Below are 22347 nucleotides of genomic sequence, written 5' to 3' on the forward strand. Positions count from 1 at the left end.
TTCATTTCTCTGACATGAAACTGTGTTCCTAGTTCATGTAGTTTCAAATTTGATCGCAAGGCCCCCGCATCAACCCATAAAAAAAGTAATTAAAAAAATAGTAATGGTGTAAGTCAGTGCAGCATGAGGTATTTGCTCTGCAGCTCAGAGGCTGACAGATGAACGAGCTGCCTGTCATGGGGGCAGCTGTGGATTTGATTTCCTATCTGCTTGTGTGCTTTGGGACAAGTCAAGGTGAGGTAATGCTGCTGTAAAGATGAAGTCACTAGAGCTATGGTCAGGGTTGATCCTCAAAAGACCTCATTTAGTGACCTAAAGGTTACCCCGGCAGTTAAAATGAATTATACTGCTACAACAGCTGACTTTGTGACCATGTATTTCGCTCAGATGGTGCCATTTGTTAAACTGCCAAGATGCCTACTATTAAAAATCTGTAACACTTTATTTTAAACACCTCTTTAAACTTTTGCATCCAGAATGAAAATAATTGAAGGTATAGGCACATTGTTATATAGTTGTAAGCATAGCTAAGGACATGTTTTTCCTTAAGATTTCTTCAAAATAAATATTGACGCCATCATCAATAAATCTTCATGCTCAACTTGTCCTCACTTTGGCCCATACTGACATATCCCAATTATTTGGATGAGATTTTGAACATAATCATGTTCATCTTCATAGGTATAGTATGTTAGCTCAATGACTGTTTTGTTTCTTAATACAATAAAGTGATTTATTCTGTTCTGCTCTGTATTACAATTAATAAATGTATATACACCAGTTACAGATTATGATCATACACAATTTCTAAAATACTTAAAAACATCTTTATATCTGCTCTGCAATATAGTTTGTAAAACTATTTACAAAGTGTAACTTAATCAAAAGTGATCTTTCACATCTGAACAAAGACTTGCCTTCACATTGTTTGTTTCTACTACCTGAATCGTTGATTGCTTCTGTTGGATGTGTTTGAAAATATGATTTAGTTTTTCCAGAGAGAAGACGTCTCACAGTAAATTCTGTTGACATGCATAATTTCTTGGGAGAACCATGGTGTGTTTCTGCTGTCAGTCTCACTCTCACATCACTGTTTTCTCTTCTATGGCCTGTTCTGCTGCTGTTAGACTAAACCAGGAAAATTATGAATGATATAATAAGGAGAAGAAAATGCAAAAATATCCACTTATAAACAAACTACTTAACATGCAGGTAGGCTGAAGTGCAACCACTCATGCAATAAAGAAAACTGCAAGCATCGTATATCTAAAACGGCAGACTTACACCACGTGAGACGCACTGAAATCCCATTACAAGGCTGATAGCTCCACTTTTTCCACATCATTACTGTTCCAGCATTAGATGTCAAAACATTTTAGGTTGTCAAGATAGCAAAATGCAGCACTCCTGTCTGAAGAAATTTCAAGCACGAGAAATTTTGATTTCATGTTGACTGGAGAAATTAAATTAAAAAATGCAATTAAATAACCCCCCTTGGCTTATCACATTGCTAAAATACACCCACGACAGGGCAATGCTAATATGGAAGACAGATTGAGATGATCAGCAAACAGACAAGACATTTTTTTCATTTTGGGAAAAGTTTGACAAGGGAGTTTGCAGCTTGATTGCTGCAGAGAAAGTTGAGGAACTGCAAAGACGGGGATAATAAAAAACTAGGGTGCGGATGTAAAGAACCACAATTACTTTTCATTATATCACCACTCCCACAATACATTTTGAATAAAATGGTTTAACGCATTATGTCAGCCAGATTCAGTCAAGAACTGAACCACTACAATGCTGCAGATTATAACCTGCAAATTTGAATGTAATGATGTGAATGTGATGGCGTATTTGATGTTTAAGTGGTAGGTTACTCTTGTTTGTTCTTTCACCACTGTAATTTGGAGTTGGTGTTTCATTCCCTGTAAGTACAAAATATTTACACTGTAATTTGCAAGCAATCATCACCGGTTCCCTACGAGATTAGACAGAACAGTACAGGTTCAACACTCACTAAAACATCAGATTTCAAATATTTTAGGATATTAGCATTATAACAAGAGAGATTTTCTGTATTCTGTCTTCGGTTCAGGGTTCAGAACTGTGAACAGCGAGATCATATCCTAAGTTTTACATTTAGTCCAAGTGAAACTTTGGGACAAATTTGAAGACATTTTGTCCACATTTTGTGAGATATTGCTCCAATGTATCTTGACAGCATTGTTAATGTCTTACAGCAGAAAGGTTCCCTGCAAAATCAATAAGGGTGCTCAGTAGTTACAGTGTGGAAAAAATTATGCGAACCTCCTATCAGGTCATAAAAAGCATTTCAAATAAACAATCCATATGTAATGGTTTATTGCAGTCTTAAATTACACATACAATTACACAAGCGTTTTCTTCAGACAGGTCCTTCCCAAACCACTTCATCTGTTACAAAAGACTATCAGCAGCCATACATACTGTACTTAGCATTTAACAAACTCACTCAACTAGGTGCCACTTTATTTAGCATCTGCTAAAGGCCAACATGTATAAGGACAATGTCATCCAGATGTACTACCTGAAAGGTTTGGTGTATTTTGCTGCTTCTGCTGCTGTACAGCATTTCAAAAGTTGTGACACCATCTCATTTTCTATAATCCCCATAGACTTACGTTTTTATCAATTTAACATAAGTTACTACTACTCACATTTTGCGTTCTTGTGTGGAGCTAAGAAGTCTTGATGCAAAATATCTATGCTGTGCATACTGAACATTTACATAATAATCCATTTGATGTGAGTTGGATGGCTTAACCAAAGGGATGTAGAAGCAACAAAGAAAAAGTCTTAAAACTTCAGAAAAACGCAAAAAAATACATTGATGAGAAATAGTTCAGGATGGACTGAAGGCATCAGATAGGTGTTTCAGGAATACGCACATGTTGTTTTCAATTGCTGCAGGCGAAAGCTTTAGAAAGTGTTTCAGTTGCGCAACAAAATAGAGCGCTGCTTATAGCATCAACATGGAGAACAGAGGGAATGAATAGGTTGATGTAGTCATCACAACGTAACCAAATAGTTTGTGGATTACAGTTTTGAAGCCTTGAGTTTGGCATATTGGTTACATTTTAGTAAAGTTGCTATCTTGGTGTTTTGGAATCAGAAGTGATACGAGAAGTTGTAGCAAATTACAACGGACCAAAGCTGACCAAAATGTTTCAATTGACTTAAACTGACTGAAAACTCACTGTGAAACTTTAAAGACCAAGACAATGAAGTGACCTCTCAATCATACAGTGAGTAGTCCTGCCCTAAAGCATGAATGCCTTATCCTCTCTTTTACTATAAATGGGAACATCATTTACAGAATGAACATCAGGCTTTTTCGAAGAAGCCAATACTGTACATCATGTGACAAGTAGATTCATGTTCTTATAGACTTCTAGGCATCTTAGATGTATTTTGCTCCCTGCAGGCTGTTAGAAGGAATTACAGGCACATCTGCTTTGGATTCACTTTTAATTACAGGGGGTTGCCGCTTAAGAACAGTCCATGGCAAGACAACACCCTGTGTTGAATTTCAGGTTCCAATAAATTAATAAAAACACAACGGACGTTTCAGTTTGACGTCCGATAATGAGCCTCGACCTTGAGTCGTTGTCCAACTACTACTACCTTGATGAGGTCTGTTCAAGTATCATCCTTTACTTCCAGTTTACTGCTTCCCCCGTTAGCAGCATTGATTGTCTACTTGCATGGTTTGCCAAGTGTTAATCAGGAACTGATTAGAAGCAGAGGATGGAAATTGTAATTGATTTGCCCCAGCTAAGGACTGAGATTAGTCACTTAAAGGGGAATGCCACACTCTTTAACTTATTCACGTATGTTATTGATGTGCCCCGGGACAGAATTACAATTCAGAGACAGGAGCCTCGAATTTGTGACTTGGTTGCCCCATTCATTATCTGAGAAGCACTGCCAGGTTTCACATCCCACTTTACAAATTTAAGGGTTACTTCTTAAGTTTCTAGCTTTAGAGAAGAGTTGTCTGAAGTTATTGATCAATCTTTCCTGAGGCACAGGAATAACAAATGTGGATTCTTCAGAAGGGCAGCATTCCACTATAACTCCTTTTTCGAAATGCAGTGCAACCCTTCCAAAGATTTAAGCTGAAGCTGGGGGAAATAAAACGCATGCAGGTCACACTCAAGTTCAGTCTGCAGTTAAAATGCCCTTGAAAAACCTTGACTTTGGGCCAAATTGGGTCGGAGTCCAGGGAATGTAATCTGTGCTCCCTCGAAGGAAGGATAAAATGAAAGCATTTGCAGGAAACCAGCCCTTGCCAATAAGCATAGGCATCCAATATATGTGTAAGGCTGAGAGCCCAGAGGAATATTCAGAGGAGACAGGAGGACCAAATTACATTTAAAATATCTGAAACATCACTTTTTAAATAAACATTCAATCCAAACTTGATATAGGGTGATCCTGTGATATAAAGCTGCCACGGCTTCAGTGATGTATTCCAAAGTTGAAGACAGTATTTTACGTTTTGAATCAATAATGTAAAATCCCCCGCTTTTAGCATCTACAGCGTCATTGTAACACATGTTTTATGCAGTTTGGCGTCTGAAAGTGAAATTGTGTCTACGACGTCTGCAGGGAATATGATCACAGATTTTTCCTCTTTTTCAACAACATTTTTCTACTTCACTGTATCACTGATTTCGCCTTCCACCTACATTTATGACACAGGTAGTGGGCATCCACTGTTTGGAAGGAGCTAGTAAATTGAGCCATTTCTCCCTCATTATTTCCTCTCCTCTGAAATCTCTTTCTTCTGTTTCCTTCAAACATAATGTCCTTTGTCCTGTTCTGTCACAGATGGAAAAGATCTCATGCTCATTTTCTGACTGTGTCACAGAGTCCAGGAGTCATAAAACCACTTCATCTGCCCCACAGTGTATTTGCTTTTACATATCCCTGCCCTGCTTCATCTTCTGGTTCATCATCTCTCTCTCTTTTCCCCTGTTTACATTTTTTTAACAACACCCACTCCCGGCCGTGCCTCTCATCTACTTTTAAATAAACATCTCCTCTCCTCTCCTCTCCTCTCTCACTTCCTATCCACTCCATACACATATCTCTTATCTCTCCTTGTATACCCGCGATATAAATAATTGATGGCCCATCTTTGACTTGCCTGGTGTAGTTAAAGGGCAACTGAAGTCCCAAGGACAACATCAATACTGAGCTAAAAGAACAGCTGTGTGCTAGGCACAGTCTGCTCTCCACACTTTGTCAGGACTCAGTCTTTACTAATGGCCTACTAAGATATAAACAAAAGTATTGTTCTTTTCTTTTTTATTTGCACAACTTCAGAAGTCTTTATCCAGTTCAGTCAAATAGGATATAAATGCTCCCTGTGCCAGATTCTTGCATCACACAGCTTGTATGTTGCCTTTTGCCAGAGTCGTGATATCATGCAGTAGTGTATAGCTCCATTCTGTGTGGAAATCAGATCAAGAATTCTTTATTGTTGCAAAAAATAACAAGCTGTGTCGTGTTTTTTCTCATTTAGACTTCTCTTTCATCTGTGTCTCTTTGAGGCATCCAAATTATGATTAATAAAAAATGTTTACAAAATTAAATGCGTCATCTTCTTTTGACTGTGATCGGGATTTAACCTATGAAATAGATGTGCTGTGAGTGTAAGTGTGTGAAACGTGCACTGAAAATGGCTTTGCACAATATTTAAAGATCAACTATTAAATTACAAGAAATGTAATTACTTTGCGGAAAACTCACAGGGAATTATCAGTAAACTCTGCAGAACTATGTAGCCTCAGTCTCAGTTTATCAGCTCATTTAGTTTGTGGTCTTGTCTCTTTATAGAGTCAATCCTGAGTTGCTAAGAGAGCAAAGATAATTTACAAGTTAGAGACTAAAGCAGACATAGAATGAAAGGGAATAATGGAGTTCCATTCTTCAGATAGCTGAAAACACAAGTCCAATTGAATGCTAATGAGACTTTGTGGCTGCTGTATGAGGATGAAAATGGTTTGCCCTTCAGTGGCCAAAACAAATAATTTATTTATCTTAATGTGCTTTCATGGCATTGAAAACTTAAAGTAGTTTATAAAGATACATGGAATAATCCTAAACTTTTTTTCTGGTCTTTTGATACTCTACATCCCAATCTAGGTTTTTCTGACAGGGCTCAGGCGTATACTGCTCTTTCTTTTAAACATCTGACCATCTTTACTTTTGCTCTTTTATGCATAAAAGAGACACTAAAGTGCTCTTGACTGTTAGGGAATTAATGAAAGTAATGTGGAAAAAAGACAGTGAATGGAAAATGAAATGCCTGTTGCAAAACCTGACAAAGTTCAACCACGGTTAGTGTTTGAAATAAAACCCCATCAGCTGTTAAAGCAAATTACAACAATGTCTGATCAAAGACATGTTTTTTAACCATGAGAAGAAAGAACCACTTCATTTTTGTTGGCTGGAAATGTGTTTGTTCACAGTTTGCTGTTTCCCCGGGCAGCAAGGGCGCACAAGTTCATGATAGTTTTATTGTTTTCTAAATGACACGGCATGAAGTAATACAAGTGGGCCTGTAACATTTGTATTTCAAGTCGACCTCAGACTGTCAGATTGCTTTTCTTGCTTTAATGAAGAAGATTGTTCTTTTTTTGTTGTTTTATTTGAGGGGTTTGGGGGTGGGGGCTGCAAGGATACAATTCTCAATTCTCTGGGTCGACACACCCAGAGGCAGTTTGTGTTGTGTGATCAACATGGTCTGTTGTTAAATCACATTTTCAAGATGAAACGTTTCGGTCCGTTTATGTTGATTCAGTCTTTCTCTTGATGTGTTGCAGCTGGTAAAGATGGGTCTAATTCTAATTACTTGTACTTCGCGTAGATTCACAAATAACAATGCATCATGGTTCATTAGTGGATTTGTATTTTGTCTGAACAATCTAAAACCAATAACAGTTTAGCAAGTGCGTTAATGAAATTGTGTAACAAGAGTATGTTTTATCATGGTGGTGCCCAAAAGGACTTTGTATCATCTCTTATAACACAGCTTATTTGAAGACTCTATTCTGATTGGTGAATTTGGATATCTCAGAGGCAGGTAATATGCGCCAACACACCACTGCACAAAGCGTTGTATTCATGATGGCTAAACTGTCCCCGTGTGGGGATCCATGATCACCCTGGTGATCCTTTACGTATTACATTGATCGTTATTTGTTGGAAAGCTTTTTCACGTACAGTGGTTGACAGTTACTAAATATTTACTCAGGTAAAATCGAGTAAATGTTTGTTTGTCACTTGAGTATTTCCTTGTTATGTTACTCTGACTTTCTATAATTCATAGTCAGATATTGCACTTTTATTTCTTAGACAGATTTGGTATCTTTGAATATTCAGACGATCAACGCAAAACATAGTCAAAGGTGTAAAACCTTATTTAAAAGATCTCAGCACCACAGCCTAAAAAGACTTCAGGTCATAACGAATCCTATCCATCCCTTAGAATATTTATTATACTGCCAAGGTTCAACACTAAATGAATGCAGCAACCCATATTCAACATTGACATGCTGTTTGCCAAAATGAAGGTCATGTTGTTTGTTTGAGTGTTTGAAAGTCAACATGGAGTTTGGTGAAGACTGCGGTGCAGTACAGAGCAAGGTCAGTGCAGATCAATGCATCGATGCCTGATGGGATTGACCATCTCAGTCTGTCAACAAGGTTGAGCGGCTTCTGTGTCTGTGTCTGTGTGTGTGTGTATGTGTGTGTGTGTGTGTGTGTGTGGTTCTCTCTGATTGTATTGTTGATTTTTAAACTAATGTATGTATTTTAGGTTCAGTAGCCACAATGACTCGCTTCGAGCGTGTTTATCTCTGTGACTGTGTTCTCACCTACAGTTTGTTTTCTGTGATAGAAAAGCTGATTTCGTTAAATGTTTTTATCTTGTTTGTTTAGGTTTTGACTGCTGAACCAAAGCTTTTAAATGAAACCCACATGGATCTGCATGTAGCTTGTTTATTGAACAGACACTCTGTGTGTTGGCTCAGACAAAGCCGATTCATTTGATTTCAGCAAAGTGGATTGGTTTCCACCGCTGGCCAAAGTTTGTGAGTCTTAATACCATGTAAAACCAGTTTAAGAAATATTAGCGGCGTGTGAGCATCAGTCCATTTAATTGTGCTTAGTGTTGGTGGAATGTAAATAAGGACTTTTGCTTTAGTACAGTTTTTACTTTGATCAAGCATTTCCATCTTATGTCACTTTATAGGTGGCAGGTGCGGGAATGAGTGGAAGGCAAACTTTTATTAACTATGCTGTGAGTGGTCAGAAGAATCAAAGCACATCCACACTGAAGCTCCGTTATCGCCTTTTATTTAAAGAAAAGATAAACTGACAAAAATGTTTAACGAAACGCAACACTTTTAAACAGAAGATTGGGTACTCTTCCCCATTTTCCCTGCGGTCTATCATGCGGTTAATAAAAGTTTGCCTTCCATCCATTCCCGCACCTGCCACCTGTCCCCTGTTAAATGGCCACGCCTCTGTGACATCATAAAATTGGAATGCGGCATCAATCAAAAACAATGGATATGAATAATAGAACATCATGTGCAAACATTCATAATCATTTCATTATACATATAAATCAGGTAGAAAGGCAAAATGGATTCAACACTTCTACTTCACTACATTTAAGAGGCAAATATTTTACTTTTTTTAATCCATACAAAATGTAAATAGCTACCTGTTAGTTTTTAAGGTAATTAAATTAGTCCCATCTTTACCAACTGCAACGATCAAGAGATGAACACATTCATGCTTCACTAATCAGAAAATCTAATGATAATTATCTTCTGATGTTATTTTATATAATTTACTCAAGTAGGATTTGCATCAAGGGCTTTTGTATCAGAATTGTAAAAGACTGTGATATTTTTTGTATAGGTAATAGATCTGAGTATTTCCTGCTTGGCAGGAGAAACTGCAGGCAGTCAGGAATCAAAGTGTCTTTAATGTCACTAAAAGCGCAATGCAATACAAGATGGTGGGCAAACAGGATAGATAAAGGGAGCCTTTGTACCTTGTGCAATCAATAAAATAAACCAACAGCACTACAGTTTTCAAATGCAGAGATATTTCAATATGTTTTATCAACCCTCTGCTGTGCTCTATTTGTAATGTGTGTTTTTTATTGAGTTTTGTTTTTTCTTTGCATTGTGCTTATTGTGTTTTTTTTTGGTGAGAGAAATGGCCTGGCCTGATAGGAGAAAAAAGAAGATCCAGGTTATTTATTACTATTATATGCATGTTGTTATGTGAAGCCCTGGTCTACCATCAATACATGATTAACAATGACTCCTGCTTTTTCATAATAATTATATTAAAAACTTTTGATTTACAAGATAACTGAGAATATGTTGGGTTATTTGTTAGCACTTGACTTCAAACAACATTTCTTCTCACCTTCTGAAAATGGAAATAAGCTTGTATCACTCAAACTCACACAGAAAGGAAATGTATTAAATGACTGTGATTGACACAAACATTTTTCCTTTCTTGTCTTATCAGATTGATCACTACGCCCAGCGGGATCTGAAGAAGGGCCTGCAGCTCTTCGGCACGGAGGGAAACGTCGGTCTGACCAACGCCTGGATGATAGTACAAACTGATGTAAGATGTGGGGCCACTGGAGGGGATGGGCGGTGTTGATATAAAGCACAAGTTCTGAGTTATTTATGACACGAAGCCTAGAAGTTTTAAGACATTTTTCTTCCTCTCAGTCACAGTCTGCTGAGGTGATGAAGCTCTTAAAAAAACATCTGTTGAGAACAATGCAGTCTTTTCAAAATTAACTTCAATGCCATTTAACAACTCTTGCGAATGACCTTGTCAAAAGCTGAAATACATGACAGTTTGACTGAATTATTCATTGAAGTAGTGCTTACTTATGATATTGGCAAGGCTTCACCATTTGTTCCACTGTGATCACATTTTATTAAAACGGAGTTGTCAAATGTTGAAGGGCCGTTTGATTTTACATATCAATCAAATTACATTTTATTAAAACTGTAGTCAACGGGATCTGGACATTAACACGGCTGGTATAAAATACTGGCTATCTAAAACAAAATGGCATCATTAAAATGTATGAAATGTCTCAGCCGACAGTAACAAGCACTCGTAGCTTTGCGGCTTTAAATGCTGTGGTAAAATGCTGCCAGAGAGATTCATGCAAACATTGTAGACTCTCTGAGGTAATATTTGTTTCCAGCTTTCGCTTTGATGTGCTTTTTCCCTTTGTATTATTTATTTATATTTTTCTTCACAATGTAATGTGTGGAATAGAGATTTGGAATTAAGGATTGCGGAGGACGGATGCCACTGCTGGTGAATGCCTCTGGGAGAGATCAAATGATAGATTGTAGATTTCAGGGCTCTTTAGACCTTTTTCACATCAGACTGCTTGCTTCAGTTTGGCTCCATTAGCACATATTCAGTAATCACTGAGTGTTTGGCTTTAGTGTGTGTGCATTCATGTGTAGTGTCTACAAGGCATATTGTGCAAGTGGGTGCGTGTATTGGGAGCGAAGAGGCATTATGACTAGAGAGACATGTATTGCTGTGCAAATAATATATGCAAATGTGTGCATGTGTGGGTGTTAATATGCAGTTTTCTTTTTTTTTCTGAAGCATTTTTCTTTTCTGCATACACAATAATAACACAAGGATAATTGCTTGCATGAGCCACCATGAATGTGCACTTTTTTTCCTGTGTGAATGTATTGGGCTCCGTAAAGTCTGGCTGAGAGGAAGTCCATTAAAAGGCAGCTCTCCTTCTGTCACCCTTCTCCCTCCCTGGCTTCCCTTGTACCTGCTGAGTCACTGAATAGATAATATAGCAGATGTCCCTGGAGCAAAGTTCACCCTGGATATTATTAATGGCTGCTTATGGAATTGAAGAGAATCTTCACACATGAGGAGAGGTAGTAAAAACATCCACGAAGCGCAAAATGTCGGCTCAATAAATCATAAAAGGGAAATATTGCCTCAATTGTTGTAAACCTTTCAAGGTGAAACACACTTGAGTATTCCGGCTGTGTTGTATTTAGCCATTGTTTTTATACTCAAACTTAAAACTTTGCTTCAGATGCTTTCTGGTTATTGCAATTGAGGTTTATTTCATGATAAATTGCAGATTGATTCGTAGTTAACTGAGCAAGTTCTAAATTAACACACAATCTCTGATTCTGTGCACAGAGCAGCATGTGGAGCAGCTCGAGCAACATCATTTCTGTGTGGAAATAATGTCTACTCAATGCACAAAACATCAGGGGCACTTTATCTTTTCACGAAGTACACTGATGAATTGGATTGTGGTGGAAGCCATGATCCCTTATCAAAAATCCATAGCAATCACAAAGGGGGAAGATGTAGATAACAAGAAGCAGGCAAGTTAGAAAATGATTTTAGGGCTCTGAGACAAATGAGATGTGGATTGTACCAAAAGGGGTTGGAGCTCAATATCAGAAAGATTAAATGTTTTCTATGCCCAGCACATATGATTGTTTTGCCCACTAAATCGTATTCTATTCAGGTCAATAATTTAGTTTCCATTAGTGGAGATATCATGCATTAGTATTTTAGGGTCACGGTGATAAAAGGCCAGACTCTCCTGACTCATTGTGTTTCTCTAATGCAGTTTCGCTGCTGTGGAGTCACCAACCACACAGACTGGTTCGAGGTTTACAATGCCAGCCGTGTGCCGGACTCCTGCTGCCTGGAGTACAGCGACAACTGTGGCCTAGACAACCCAGGAACATGGTGGACAGCGGTAAGCTCTGGCATGAAAACCAAAGTGTGCATCCAAAGACACATATAATTAACTTCAATATTTTCAGACAGGATTATATATCACTGTTTGCTTTCCCAGCAGTATCGAATCCCACCAATAACCGTTATTAGGCAAGTTAGATAACAGTTTGAAAACCTACTGAACTAAATATTTAGATGATCCTTACCGGTTGGTTTCTAGCTGTATCAGGGAATGACAGTCCACATTTATTTCAGGTACGGAATGAAAAAAAGAAAAGAAAAACAAAGAGGAAAACAAAGTGAGTGGGGTCGTCACAGTGTTATTCTCATTTAATTTAAATGCTAATTTGTAATATCCAAAAGGTAGGCTAATTCCTCATTTAATCCCAAATCATTCAGGGAACATGATTAATATGACTTAAAATGTCTGCTTTTCTTTCGGTACCAAGGAGATTTAAAAGATTGAAGTAAACAGTAATCTATTGAAAAACCACTTGGCTCCCAAATTGTCCAATTAAGCAAAGCCAATAGTGAGAGACTCAAAGTTGAATTTGTCACTTCTGTCCTGAAGGACTTGACTGCTGGTGCGACTTAAGTTAATCTGATACAATCACTTTTTCAGCTCACTGTGAAGAGAGCTGTTTTTAATTTCTAGATTGCGGCATACATTTAAGAATGCAACCACACAACTAAATGGCAGACATGTTCGATGTCGTTAAATACTTCACCAATACAAAGAAACCTAAGCTTTAAAGGTCTCATACCCGAGGTGCATATCTGATAAGGTTTATTTTCTACATAGCTCAGTGTATGTACGCTAGTCAACCAAAAATGTACCTCTGTGATCTCTGATGTGTTTGCGAAACTCCTCCCTCCTTATTATTTTTCCAGTCTACATTTAGCAAGATTTTTTCAGACAGACTTAATGCATTTTGAACAGGAAATAGCTATTTATTTAATTCAATGCTTGACTATGTTGATAGTCAAGTTGTGTACTTGTACAACTAAAGAGAGTATTTCAGCAAGTTTAATATATTGTGAATTTGGGTAATATTTGTTGGGTAATATGGTAAGCATACAGAAGCTTGCACAAGCTAAATCGAGTTAAATACAGTGATAGAGTTAGAAATTAAGTTGATAAACATTCATTTATTTGCACCAATCGGTAATTCCCGAGATGCATATTCCGTAACACATGGTGAAAACACAAAAGTGTGTGGAAACGAGATCTTTAAAAGCATTAAAATGCCACAGACTTTGTATTCTGACCAGTTTTAAACTGACAACTGATGGCAAACCAGATGGGAAAAACAGGTTGGCAAGTGAGTTTAAATTCATTAGTGTCATGTGAAAAAAAAACTCTGCCAAGAGCGGTGAGCATGACTATTGATTCGAGTGAAAACAGGATGTGCAGCAGAGAATTACGTCAGCCAACAGGGAAGAAACACAAGCTACATCATTTTTGCAAGTTTGTCTTAATGAATATGTAACAAATGCTGTACTATGCGGTGTAATATTGCCACAGAAAGTATGCAAATAGATTAATTTGAATACGTTACATGATTTAGCAAGACTCGGTGTGGTTACCGGAGAGTTAATTGAGTGTGTCGAGATCATATGTATTAGGAACAGCTGGTATTAATAACACATTCATTCAGAACATCAATTACTCCGCCTTATTGTGACCTGAGAAACTCTGCTGCATTGAAATCGTTTACTGCAGTAGCTTTTCTGAACTGAAGCATATTGTTTCTCACGTGAAAGCAACCACCGGCTCTCTCGACAATTTCCCAATAAGTTGTCATTAACACAATTAGACCCAACAGGTGTTATGCAAGACAAAAAAAGAAAAATCTCCTGTTCTGCTTTTCCGTTTCATTGTACCAAATCTCACTCTATAGGACAGAATCAGGCCTCTTGACTAACGATCCTTTTGGCAGCTGATGCATCAAATTGTGAGCTTCCTCTAGATTTATATAATCATCCTACGACACAGCAGAGCAACGTATACTTAGCAAGTGTTTTTGATCTTGACTGGTCTGTAACAGATTTATCCAAAGGCTCTCGGTCTGTTTTAATTCCCATCTTTGATCCCTCAGGATTTGATTTTAGGTCCTCTTAATTTAATGGTCCCACCTGACCAAATGGCTCAGAAAATCCAATCTTAGATGCAATTGTAGTTGTTGATGGTGACCTTATCTATCAGTCAATACAAAAATGTTTTGACCTTCATTAAAATGAAGGCAGCCCAACAAGCTGTAAACACAACATTGAAATGTTATCATTATGGAAAGTTCATATGAACATTTAGTACACATTTGCTTATTTACATATCCAGCAAATTCAGAGAAACATTTGCATTTGTTTGAAGTGTTTCCGGCCACCTGGCAAATGCAAGCTAATATTGAGCATCCTTTTATATTTAGGCAGGTCTCCGCCAACTTCTGAGATAAAATATCTGGCTCTTTAGCGACTGAATGCTCCAGCTTTTTGACTGAACACAGCTGCCTGATGCAGATGGAAACAAGGTTAACAGAAGTGGTTAATGAGCCCAAACTGTAAAGTTGCAGGCTGTAAAATATGAACGCAATTAGCTTAAAGACACAAACATCGCTTTATGCAAAGGAACGCAAGAGGTGAGGAGAACTGTAGGGTATTTTGGTTGAAGATTTGTCTCTCAAATTATTAGTTAGAGTATCTCTGATGAGTAATTTATTTTTACATGAACTTAAATATGTCAGTATGTAAACAATACAGAAGTACCAGGTTAATGCTTCAATAGCACATACTGCATTACACTTCCTCGAGAAACTAAAACAATCAATAAAACAAACTAAAACATACTAAGGTAAAAAAGGTAATGCACTTTTCAAACCTGCGTTACCTGAGAAGTCTCGTAGCTATAAAAAGAATAAACGCTATCTTTGTTTGTTTACATTTAAATTCTCATAACTTTTTCAGTTCACTCAAGAAAGACAAAATGGAAGGAACAAAAAGCTGCAAACAGCTGCTGTTCAGCTCTGCTAGCTGCAAAAGCTGATTATTGCACTATTATTTGGAGGATCAGTATGAAAGATAATGGGTCACAATAAGCAGTGATGTCAGGGAAATTAAAAATAAGTTTGAAGTCAACACATTGTCATCATTAACAAACTAAGGCCAATTACCAGCCGAGGTAGTCTGCTTCTGTCATCCATACAGCAGCCCTGTTAATCATAATGAGTGAAGATGATGAACATGGCAATGATTTCAGTGTAGCTTCAGATGTTATTGAGTTGATGCAACAAAATGGAAAACATTTCAAAAATCATATCAAGTGTGCCGGATGTTGTCTGCAGAAAGAGTCACGGTTGGTTTAGCTCCACATTAGATCTGTCTGTCACACATCTCTTTTAAAAAATGACATACCTGGTTGGTTTTTTATATAAAAACACATTTCAAAGAGTATAAAATATATAAAATCCTGCTGTTAGGAGATTTTTTACAGTATCACACAACCTTCATCTGCAAAGGGAAGCCTCTAGTTGTCATGGGAAACAATTCAGTACTTTAAAACTGTTTAATTGAAAAGAGAAAGTACCTAAAGTGGTACGACAACAAAGCAAATTCTGCTGATGAAATTTCCAGGCACTACTTAATGAACCGTGTGTTGAGCTTTTATCATCATGCAGTGGAATGTAATGGTTTTAAAACCCTGAAAGACTGCCTTGTGTATTTTCTGCAGTCAGCCAGAGAACCACTTCCAAACTATCTCATTCTTTAGTTTATTACATGAAATCAATCTTTAGTAAACCAGTTTACCCTTGTAAATGGCAGATTAAACGAACAAGCCACCATGGTCACAGGTGGGAGTAGACAGCCTTTCATCCTTAAATGCAAAGCCTTTACTCCAATTGTTTGCAGCTTGATTCAATTTGTCCACTCAGCAGAGGAAAGGCCAAACTACAGCTATTCTCCATTTTAGAAATGAAGGCCATAACCTTTTAAAACACTTTTCTTTTACCTTCCCGGAAACCCCATTCTGCATAAACCAGTTAAAGATCTTTCTGAATTAGCCATATTTAAATCCTTCAGGTGACAGTTTGTTTGCCTTCACGTACAAACCTCTGAATCCCACCGGCCCTTCTGAAATACAAATTAATCTGGGGGTTTTATTAATATTGGCCCCGTCAATAAAGAACTCATTCAGGTTACATTGAAGCATTACAATTCTCTCTCCCAGTAATACCTTTTTTTTCTTAAATCTATTTATTTTCATTTTCAATTTTAAACTTATTGTATGTTAGCAAATTCAAATATACACACACGTTGGTTTGATGCACATACAGATACGTTCTTAGTTTAAAAGCATCCGATTAAAAGTTTCTTCTGTAGATAGATAATGTGGGGTTCTTGAACATTGAAAGTGTTATTGCCATAAAAATAACAGCAATGGTTGTTCAGATGCAGACAAGCAGCAGTCACTATATGTATACAAGTATCTGCTGTCTCTCGCTGTCTGTCCTCTGCCTGCTGTCTCTCCCAGTATGTCTTCCTGCTGCTCTTCTCCTTGTACTATATTTATAGGCAGGGCTGTTACCTGCAAATTGGCTCCATGTACCTCTTATTTTGCCATCTCAGAGTCGATCAGCATGGCAGAAGTAAAGGGGTTAAAATCACAGTCTAAACAGTTCAAAAATAAAAGCATGCAACAAGAAGTAAAACCAGTTAAAATTAACACAATGGATCACTTCAAAGTAAAAGCAATCTGAATAAAAAGAACATAAAAACCACGCAATTTAAATCATTCAAAATGATTTGCCATGTGACATATTTTACTCACTCAAATATATGGATTCATAGTTAACGATATGTTCAGTTATTTCTCAAGTCTTTTACCTTGATGTCATTGTTCCTCATGCTAAATTCCTGCAAGAAAGAGTGAGACAAAATCCACCAGACCTTATTCTGTGCATACTGAAGCTTATTTGAGGCTTTAGGAGTCTGAGTTACAGTTTTCCAAGTATATAATTACCTCCCTCCATTGCAGCTCTACACTGAGAAATCATCTAGTGCTTCTCTCTGTTTATAAAATTGTAATGATGGCACGGTACTAGTCCCATTAAAGTGATACTGATGCAGAGAGACTACTTGAATTGATACTTTTATTTCTATAGACAGTAGAGCAGTACGGCTGCTGCAGAAGTGAATCAACCACGCTGCAATCAAATAACGCTTGCAGTGATTGTGCTTTGTGAAAAACTAAATGGGGATTTTCTTTATAGACTTTGATTAATAAAGTTTCTAATGTAGGTAATGTTGGCTGGACAAATGTCGTTGAAAATTGGAACTGGTTTTTTTTCTATACCCCAAGCCATACTCAGGAAACATAGGGGCAACTTTCACCAAAAGAGCAATCTCACATGATTTGTGTGAAAAAGTGAACTTATTGTTTTCCTTTGTCCTTAACCAGTTAGTCTCCTGATCCTCAGCAAACGTTATTTTTATAAAACAGCGATTAGCGATGTTTTGAGCAGCATGGTTTATATGATTAATTATAATTTGTTATGGTCCGTGTCACAAAATAATTTAAGGCCAATTATACACCTACTGAGCTTTTCCGAGCTTTCAGATGAGCATCCTACGCAGAGCAGAACATCTTATTATCAGTGAGGAGGAGGACAGAGAGGGCAGCAGGTCCAGGCAAAGAAGTGGATGATGAGAAATCACATATAGACTGGGACAAAGACTGCATCGTCAGCACGGACCACCGAGAGCACCCCACTGGAGCTGTAGCCAGAGTTTTAAAGTCACATAGCACACAACTTTCTAACACTCTGAGTCCCTGTGCTGGGATTGGTCGAGCAGGTTTACTTATTAGCTTTTTTATGGTTTTTATGGTAGGAGTCTGCAGTGGATGGTGTACAATGAAAATATGAATTTATTTATTTTCAGGTGCAGCTCTGTTGTCTAGGTTGCAGTTTAGCTGAAGTTTATTAAATACATTTTTTTGGCCGACTGCAAGACTTTCCATATTGATCCAGCAGAGAATTAGTTCCCCTTGTGTTATGAATACATGTATTTTTTTTCTCTCAGGCAGCAGTTATATGTAGAGTAGATGGTGTTCGGTTTCCCCTGCTCCGACTCAGCTTCTTGATCTAACGGGATTTTTAAACAAGCACAATCGTGAAGGCATGTCTGCAGAAATTAATAATTAATTTAGAGCAGCGGTGTAGACCGTTATGATAGCACCTTTTTCATTTTTTACAGTATGTCAGACTGTCTTTGCTCCAATGTTACATAGTCAAACACACAGTGTGGCACACACATCTTCTAAATGTCTTCTGAAGAGGTGAAGGAGCCATGTGCCACCTGGCAATTGTTACTCCCATCTACTTTAATGTCACCCTTAACTGTTCTTAGAAAGCTTTCTGTGCTTTCAACATTCATCCTCTTTTCATTACTTGCTCACATCCCTGACCCAGAAGGGCATTGCGCTATTTTCTCTATTAATAATAGTTATCTTTCTTTTCTTTCTTCTTTTTTGGGCCCTATACTGCTCGGAGCCATTTTCCCAGAGCTTGAAAAGTGATTTTGAAATATATTCTATGTTCTGACAAAAAAAGGAAAAGCAGTGAAAGGGTTTTTTGTCAAGTTGCCTTCAAGATGCATTCAAGCAATGCCAGACATGAAAAATTCAGCCTATTCCCATGTCTAAATGACATCTATGCTGTATGTGCTGCTCCCATATTCACATTACTCCTGTGTTCACAGCTCAGGGGAAACAAGGACAGTGGAGAGTTGCTTAAGTATTAGAAAGTTTACCCAAAGAATATTAGGTCAGAGGAGTAGAAGTAAGATAAAGTTGTTGCTACTGGGAATAATTTAGCCTAAGAACAGTTCTTTCCACAGCTACAGTAGGAAAGGTATGGTGTAATGTTTTTTATACTGTAGCTCTTTACATCTAAATGCTTATATTTTGTGTTGTTTTTGCTAATGCTGTGTGTGTGTTTGTCTCCACAGCCATGCTACGAGAGGGTAAAGGACTGGCTTAATGAGAACCTGGTGGCACTTTGGATCTTTGCTCTATGCACAGCACTTACTCAGGTAATTACAGCTTTTAAGTTGTGCAAGTTATTTTTTTCAGTAGTCATTAACTGGGTGCTTGCTATCTGCAGCCTGAGACGGAGGCTTTTTCTTTGTGATGAATAACACTCACAACGTCCTCTGCATTAAAAGCTGAACAGAGGATTTCTCTGGACTTATAAGCCTCTTGTGTTTCCGCTGTGGACCACATAGGAGGATTTGACTTTCTGTAAGAAAAATGTATTTCTCCTTTTCAGCCAAGTGGTACGTGATGCGTTTACACAAGCTGAGAGGAGAAATACTCTGTTCTTGAAAGCATCAATCACAAGAGGATGCTGTGATGCTGCAGGCTCATTTTCAGTCACCGGTTACATCCTCTGTGCCCTTTTTCAAAATCTTTACAGAAAAAAGAGAATGAGAAAAAGACACAATCTCTGCCATTTCAAGTCAATATCTGAGATGTTTACCAGCTGACTCGGTTAAGCTTTAAGTTCAGGATAGAAAAGCACGTTTAAATCATCTTCAGCTGCTGCAGATCTACCATGTCAGGTATGACCAGTAGTTATGATGTCCAATGTTAGCCAACTTTAGATGAACTGATACATAACGACATTACTAAATCAGCTCAATGACAGTAATGTCTTTCTGCTTTAGCCGTTGTTATGTTACACTTTAGCATTATTCATTACCTTTAATTTATTATTAATAGTCTGTTTGGAAAAAGACTTACTTATTTTGCATTAAGGACTTGCACACCCACATGTCAGAGCAGAGTAGACCTCTTGTTTTTCTCTTACAATGTGTTCTACTGCACCACAGCCAAGAGGCAGCCCAGATGAACAGTTATCTGGTCGTGTTACTATTATACCACAGCTGTGTATTTGGCTCTATTGACATTTAAAATGAGTGATGGCAGATAAAGTAGGAGGGGACTTAAAGTTGTCCTTTAAACTTTTCTGGCACCCAAACCCAACTTTCAATTGCTGTCTTACGTCACAGTTTTGCTCTGTTTACCCCATTAAAAAAAAAGCTGGAATGTTAGGATGTACACTCTGGAGGCCATTTTGGTGACGCTTATTTTTGGGGTGAGAAAAAATGCTGCTTTAGTTTCATTGGAAGGCTGACACAGAGAAATAAAAGATGCTCAAATTTGACCAGCTTAATGTGGATGTCCTCTTACCCTGCTGTACATACTGCAGAGTTATGTACAGAAAGTTGCATTGTCATTATATTATTGCCCTCATAACTAATGTTCAGTTTGTATGTTTATGTGTATTTTAATCTTTTGTGAGGACTACTGTCTTTTGCGTACATTTCTTTTCTTTACTTACTGACGAACAAAAACAATGGAGAAATGGGCCATCTGATGTCAACAGGGAAAGTAACTGTAACACTTTAATGTCTATATTTTGTTCAACACAAATGTTGACTTACTTAGAATTTAGATAGACATCTGGTAAACAATAAGAAAAAGTGATAACAACAGAGTGTCATTTAAATTGAAAAAGTGATTATGCGAATTTCACAGAGAAAGAGGAAAACACTTTGCGTTTTATTGGAAAAACAGAAGTGTGTCCTCAAACTCCAATCTGTGCGATAAATGAAAAGAATATTGCACAGATTGGATGCTGTTGTGGATGCTTTTCTTTTTATTATTCAAGAAATAAATGTTTAGGTATGATCTATTTGCAGTTTATTGTAAAAATATATATATAATGACTAACATTACTCTGGCTCTACATCTGAAGCTATTAATGGCAGGTTTTAATGGCTGATTTGTGTTTGTGCAGATCCTGGGCCTCGTCTTCTCCATGACGATGTTCTGCCAGGCAGTGAAAGTAGAGACCTTCTACGCCTAGCGATCGACCCTTCCCTCGCTCTTCAGCACACTTGGATTGTTTCTCATCAGAGAGGGACAAATATAGACCCCCTCCTCCCTCCTCCTCCTCCTCCACCTCTTCCTCCTCCCTCGACAGACTCTTCTTCCCTTGTCCTCTCTGTGACATTCCCTCTCGGGTGTCACCACTTCACAGTTTTTCTGCTAACTATCAAGACGCACAGTGTCAGTGTTTTATCTGAGTCGGTTCCTATGGTTTGCTCTGTGTCGAAAAGCTAATTTTTGTGATACATTTTATGAAGCGGTATTATGAACATGTATAAAAAAGTGTAACCCCCCTTTTTTTTAATATATGTTTTGTTCTAAATTATTTCATGGTTTGTATGTGTTTTCAAAATGAGAGCTACAATTGGGGACTGAGTGAAGTGCTGCAAGTGCATGTCTCCTGCGATGATGTGTATTAAATGTTCTGGCTCCACTAAACAGCATGCGTCATCTTGTCATTCCTCAACAGGAAGGGTTTCACGTGTAATCCTGCTGTATTTATGCTCTAAACCCTGGATGACAAACACAGGATATTCTACCGTAGCTGGTATTTCAAATTATTTATATATTGCCTAAGCTGAGACATACTGGAGTCATAAAAAAATTAGGAATCACTTAACTAAACAGGAATACATTAGATAAATCAAAAAAGGGAAAGGGTACTGCTTTGTGACATCTTCTTGCCCTATGTGACTTTTTCACTGGGTAGATTTATATACGACACAAGAGACAGACTACAATGAAAAAAGACTATTTCCGGAGAAATTTAAAATGAACAAGTAACGGGATCCTGCAGACTTGCCTTGGGCGATTTCCCTCCCAGCACCCATCACTGCTCCAATGACAAAGATTCCTCTGCAGGCTTTGACGCCCCCTCTGGCTCTTTGGTGACTCCTTCAATTCTGTTTTTTCCTCCTTCCTTACCTTGGGCGTCTAGTATAATCCAGCCTATAAGTACACCAGAGACACACTTTGATTTAATAGCTCAACGGGGAAAAGGCCTTAAGAGGTGTCTTTAGCTGCAGATTGAGGTCCAAGCACTGCAGGCACTGGAACTGTTTAATCATTTATTATGAGTTTCTTCTCCCTGTGCTTCCTTTTTTTCAAACCATCTAGACTTATGAGACCAACATGCCTTCAAATATGTGGCAACATTTTATTCCCCCCTTATTTAATTTCACAGATAAGCCTGTCGGTGGGGCTGTGACTGGATTACATTTGCTAAATTTTGAGTCATGGAAAATGAATAATTTACTCACCTACTATGTGGTGTTGTAAGAGTGTTGTTCTAAAAGAGGAACAGTGCACTGGCTCTGAAACACAACAAGCTTGAACCCCAAAGTATGACACGGTAATCAGTCTAAACTGGAAAACATAACCAGAAGAATGGGGGTCTGGTGAAGAATCATCAATCAATTTCAAGCAAAGGGTCAAACAGGCAAAAACAAAGGCTGAAAAGCAAGAATGGATGCAACCTATATGCAATGTGCCTGAGAATAAGAGGAGATAGGCCAGTATAAATATTGCTACGCTGATCAGGAAATGGTAAG

General features: G+C 37.8%; 1 protein-coding gene across 1 annotated transcript in view; it reads left to right on the plus strand.

Annotated features, from left to right (window-relative positions):
- Positions 1-21235, plus strand: part of tspan4a (tetraspanin 4a) — a 105756-nt gene extending 84521 nt beyond the window's left edge. The window contains 4 exon segments of the mRNA XM_063882321.1: positions 9607-9708; positions 11738-11869; positions 18853-18936; positions 20706-21235. Coding sequence (XP_063738391.1) covers positions 9607-9708; positions 11738-11869; positions 18853-18936; positions 20706-20774 — 387 coding nt within the window. The 3' untranslated portion in view covers positions 20775-21235.
- The last annotated feature ends 1112 nt before the right edge of the window (positions 21236-22347 follow it).

This window comes from Eleginops maclovinus, chromosome 4, assembly GCF_036324505.1.
Source record: "Eleginops maclovinus isolate JMC-PN-2008 ecotype Puerto Natales chromosome 4, JC_Emac_rtc_rv5, whole genome shotgun sequence".
Lineage (NCBI taxonomy): Eukaryota > Metazoa > Chordata > Actinopteri > Perciformes > Eleginopidae > Eleginops > Eleginops maclovinus.